The following is a 4,939-nucleotide window of genomic DNA, read 5'->3' as shown; positions in this document are numbered from 1 at the left end:
AGACCTGGGTGGTATTTGGGGGTCTGGGAGGTATTAAAGAAAGTCTAGGGGGGCATTTGGGGGAGCCCTGAGGAGTGTTTGGGGGTCTAGAGGGGGATTTAGGGGATCTGGGGGATATTTTGGGGAGCCTGAAGGTAATTGAAGGGATCATGGAGGATTGTGGGGAGCCTGGAGGCCCAAGACCCTCCCGCCCCAATCCTCCATGTGGCATCACCCCCGAAACCACCGCTGCTCTGCTGAGTGACCCCAAAACCCAGAGCCAGGAGCTGCCCTGCACCCATCCACCCCACACCATCAGGGGTCCCCCATCCCATGCAGCCCCCCCCACCCCATCACCAGAGCAAGGCCTCACTCTGCATACGTGTTTATTGCCCTGCAGGGAACCCCACTCCACCCCGTACCCCAAATTTTCCCCAGAGATCCATCCATGGACCCCAAACAGATGTGCTGAAGGTCAGGGCTACATCCTGGAGTGCTGCAGGTTAGATGTGGCAAGTGGAAAGGGGTCAGGGGGAGCCCCCAGAGGGGGTGGTGGGTGCTGGGTGGGGGGTCAGGGGTCGTGGGGTGTCCCTTGCATGCTCAGGGGTGTCCCTCGCACACCCAGGGGAGTTGACTTGTGCAGGGGTAGTCGTACCACTCGCCATCCTCCCTCACCACTGCGCAGTTCTCCTGGTGCCCGCCATTGGGCTCATTCCTGTGCCAAAAGCTGCAGCGAGATTGGGGGGGGGGGGATCGGGACGGCTTAGGGGTGTCCCCCTGCGTTCCTAAGCCCCCATCCCCTTGTCCCCAGTGCCCGCTGGGCTGTACCTGCTTTCCCGGGGTAGGATAGTCCCGTTCGCCCGCTTCCAGGTACCCTCGACCTCTTCATCCCTGATGCTGAGCCAGGAGGAGGTTTGCAGTATGGTCCGGATGTGATCCTGGGGGCAAAGGCAGCGTCACCCCCATGGCAGAGCCCCCCACGGCCCCCTGCCCACCCTCGGGGACAGCAGGGGACAGCAGGTTCCAGTGGCAGGTAGGACCTGATGCCATATCCCCCACCTTAATACCCCACATCTCCCCAATGCTGACACAACTTCTGCCCTGGAGTGGGGGGATGTGGGGGGGAGTTTGGGGGTTTTTTTTGGTATTGGGGGACAGTTCAGAGGAGATTTGGGGTCGGGGATGGCAGGGTGAGGGTCCATGGGACTAGGGCTGGGGTTAAGTTCGGGTTATACACAGGTTTGGGGTCGCAGTTATGAAAAATGAGGGTTAGAGTTTAAGTTAGAGCCTCGTTGGGGTCTGGACTATCTTAGGGTTGGTTTAAGTCCTATATATTTAGGGTTAGGGCTGGGCTAGGGCCCTGGTGGGGTTTGGGCTGGCTTAGGGTTAAGTCAAGTCCTATAAATACATGTTAGGTTTAGGATAGGGATAGGATTACAGTTATGGATAATCAGATTAGCGTTGTGGTTAGGGACAGGGTTAAGGTCAGGGTTACCGTTAGGGTTAGGGTCAGGGTCAGGGTTATGGTGAGGTTTAGGATTAGGCTTAGGGTTAGGGATAGAGTTAGGGATAGGTTTCAGCTGGATTTGGTTCAGTTAAATTAGGGTTATGGCTCTCTTAGGAATGGGGTTGGGCTTAATTGCAGAAATATTAGGTCCTAGAGCGTAAATTTTGGATTAAAAGGACAAAATTTGGGTAAAGCTTAGGGTGAGGGCTCACCAGCACCCACTTGTGGGAAAAGTGAGGTGTGGGGTGACCCCAAACCTGTCGTAGGGTTCAGGACAGGGTTTAAGGGCTTTCAGCCACTGCCCATCCCACAGAAGATCATAACCTCCCCACAAAGCCCACCTCAGGTACCACAGTGTCCCCCCTCCCCATCCCCTTTCCTGGATGCCTGGATCCGTCCCCCCTTCACCTTCTCCTCGGGGCTGTCCACCTCCAGGAGCTGCATGCCCAGGACTGAGCAGAAGTGCTGGGCCTTCTCCCAGGAACTCACCGTCTTGGAGTAGAAATAGCAGGACTTCCCAAAATGGGTCCAGCCTTTGGAGCAAGGGGGACAGCCTGGGAAGGGGGGACACAGAAAAGTGGGGGGGTCACCCCTCAGCTGGGGCTGCGAGACCCCATAAACTGGGGACAGCCCTGGCTGGAGCCATGGCCCCAGCTGCTGAGCATCCCCACTGGGTTAGCGTCACAGCTGGGTTAGGGTTAGAACCCTGCTGGAGTTTGGGTTAAATCCTATATATTGAGAGTTAGTACTGGGTTAGGGTCCCATTGGGGTTTGGGTTTAGCTTTAGTCCTATATGTTTGGGGTTACAGCTGGGTTGGGGTTAGGACCATGCTGAATTTTGGGCCAAATTAGGGTTCTCTTAAATCCTAGATATTTACGGCTATGGCTGAGTTAGAGTTAGGACCCCACTGGGATTAGGGCTTCTTTAGGGTTAATTTAAATCCTATATATTTAGGGTTAGGACTGGGTTCGGATTATTGAGGTTTGGGCTAGATCAGGGTTAGTTTAAATCCTACGTATTTAGGGTTACGAATGGTTTATGCTTAAGGCCCTGCTGGGGTTTGGACTAGCTTAGGTTTAAGTTAAGTCGCATATATTTAGGGTTAAGTCTGCATCAAGGTTAGGGTCCCATTAGGGTTTGGGCTCAGTTAGGGTTAGGTTAAAAGTCACCTAAGTCACCCTAAAGGTAGGGTTAGGTCAGGTTTAGGGCCCTATTGCAGTTTGAGTTTAGTTTAAGCTGTATCTGTGCCAGGTTAGGGCTGAACTTCGTCCAGTGTAGGGTTAGGTGAAGCCCTAAGTATTTGGGATAAAGGTGCCAGGACTGACAGGAGCGGGAACAGACGTCATCCTTGCTCCCGTGGATGACCCAGCGGCTCCACTCGCGGTTCCCAGTGTAAAGCATCACCATGTGCTGCGGGTGGTTGCCGTAATTGAAGTAGAGATCGTAGCCGACGAGTGCCAACAGCCCGCCATCACGGCACTCCCACCGCTGCAGCTCGCCGTCGTCCCGGCACGGCTCCAGCCCCACGACTGCCCAGCTTTGCCCGCGGGTTGCCGTAATGCAGTGCTGGCTCCCCCAGCCCCGTAGCCGGCCCCCTTGTAACCACTGGAACCGTTGTGCCGTGGCATCGGGCCGGCACGTCGTCACCATCAGTTGTTGCCCCCTGGCCTCCACGCACTTGCGGTGGTCTTCGTTGTACAGCAGGAAGGAGCAGGAGGCTGCGGAGAGGTTCCCGGTGAACCGGGGGGGACACACATGGAGATTGAGGACACGTCTGTGGGTGTCACCGCGGAAAGGAAGGGGAGGTTGGGGGTACACACGGCATGGACACGCACCCATATTCGGCACCTTCTTCACCTTCTCTGCCTCCAGTGCTTCCGTCAGGGCTGCAACTGGGGGGGGGGGGGACAGGGGGACACACACACACACAGGTCACCCTGTCACCGCAAGGCACAGGGTGTCCCAGAGCCGTTGCTGTGGCAGGGGTGGGAGAGGGGCTGGTGTTGAGGGGTGCTGAGGACTTGCACCCCCCCTGGAGACCCCCAACACCCCAATAACCTTAACTCTGCCACCCAGCAGCCCCGGCATCGTCTCCCCAGGTGGAAGGGGGCTCCCCCGAGCCCCGCAGAGCCCCGCTACTCACTGTGCTGTGAGCCGACAGCGAGAAAGATCACGTTCATCAGCACCGAGACACCCAGTGCCACGGTGCCCACCAGCACCAGCTTCTCCCTGGAGCAGCACCCTGACGCTGAGGAGGGTGGGTGAGTGACAGCCAGCCCCTGGTTTGGGCAGAGCCGGGTGGCACCGGCTTTAACCGCAGCGTGGTTTTGTCCTTTTGACGATGCTCTTGCCCTTGCCCATGCCGTACCTGGGGGGTCAGGCACGTGCTTCTGGCTTGGCACGGTGATGGCAGAGTCCAAGGGCTCATATGGGTTCTCCTCTGTGGAGCACAGGTCGCTGCAGGCTGGGGAGGGGATAGCGGTGAGGGGATCTCCCCCTCCCAGTGCCACCATGATCCCTGGGGACTCCCCTCGAGCATGAGGGTGGGGGATTTGCCCTGGTGCCACTTCCCTGAGGACCCCCCCAGGTGTCTCCGACCTCCCCAGGGATCACCCTTGGGCACCAAGGATGGAAATGGGGGTCCCCTCCAGTGCCACTGTCTGCCTTGGGGACCCCCTTCTTGGACATTGGGGGTGGGAGAGTCTCCCCAGGGGTCACCAACCATCCCAGGGATGCCCCCTTGGACACCAGGCACAGGGACGGGGATCCCCCTCAGTGCCACTGCCCACCCTGGGGGCACCCTTCAGGGACCAGGGGTGGAGATGGGGGGTCCCCTTCAGTGCCCCCTTGGGTGCCTTCTAGGTGCCACCACTTTCCCTGGGACCCCAATTGGGCACCAGGGATGGAGATGGGGATCCCTCCCTGGTACCACAGTCCATCCTGGGGACGCCCCCTCAGTCACCAGGGATGGGGGAACCCCCCCCGGGTGCCACCACCCACCCTAGGATCCTCCCTTGGGTACTGGGGACAGAGACAGGGGATACCCCCCAACACTGTGAGACCCCAAAAGTGACATGGGGTGTGCATTAGGGACTGCTGGGCTCGCCCTCACCCCATCCAGCACCCTGGGGTGCTCCCTACCTTCCCTGCCGCTGAGCTCCAGCTCCCACATTTGCCCCTGCCCGGCTTGGCTGGACTCAATGTTGCCGTACATTGTCCCTGCGGTGCCGAAGAGCTGTCCCCAGTGGGTGTCCCCGCTGATAAATCCTCCGGGAAGCGGGTGGGGGGGGGTGCCGGATGCACCCTCACCCCAGGGATGGGCCTCGAAGGGCAGCTCCCTCCCTGCACCCCAAAGCTTGGCTGGAGGTGGCACCACCAGTGACAGTCCCCAGTGGGTGCTGGCAAAGACCCCGGTGTCCCTAGGGTCTCGGCGCAGGAAGGCCCTGTTGGGG

General features: G+C 58.9%; 1 protein-coding gene across 3 annotated transcripts; it reads right to left on the bottom strand.

Moving 5' to 3' along the window:
* Positions 1 to 391: 391 nt before the first annotated feature.
* Positions 392 to 4,718, bottom strand: LOC104832613 (macrophage mannose receptor 1-like). Of its 3 annotated transcripts, XM_010568876.1 has the most exons (8): positions 4,629 to 4,718; positions 3,856 to 3,951; positions 3,631 to 3,735; positions 3,323 to 3,379; positions 2,813 to 3,205; positions 1,895 to 2,040; positions 808 to 917; positions 392 to 706 (listed from the first exon to the last, which is right to left on the bottom strand). In XM_010568876.1, the coding sequence occupies exons 1-8, from the start codon at positions 4,699 to 4,701 to the stop codon at positions 580 to 582; spliced, it is 1,107 nt and encodes a 368-aa protein (XP_010567178.1). In that variant the 5' UTR covers positions 4,702 to 4,718; the 3' UTR covers positions 392 to 579. The 3 variants fall into 3 exon arrangements, with proteins under 3 accessions (XP_010567178.1, XP_010567177.1, XP_010567176.1); XM_010568875.1 differs by having other exon boundaries at positions 393 to 706; positions 3,631 to 3,927; XM_010568874.1 differs by having other exon boundaries at positions 394 to 706; positions 3,631 to 3,951.
* Positions 4,719 to 4,939: the final 221 nt, after the last annotated feature.

Source organism: Haliaeetus leucocephalus, unplaced genomic scaffold, assembly GCF_000737465.1.
Source record: "Haliaeetus leucocephalus isolate CR32 unplaced genomic scaffold, Haliaeetus_leucocephalus-4.0 Scaffold261, whole genome shotgun sequence".
NCBI lineage: Eukaryota > Metazoa > Chordata > Aves > Accipitriformes > Accipitridae > Haliaeetus > Haliaeetus leucocephalus.
The sequence above is the reverse complement of the archived record's forward strand: the minus strand, read 5'-3'. Positions and strand labels throughout refer to the sequence as shown.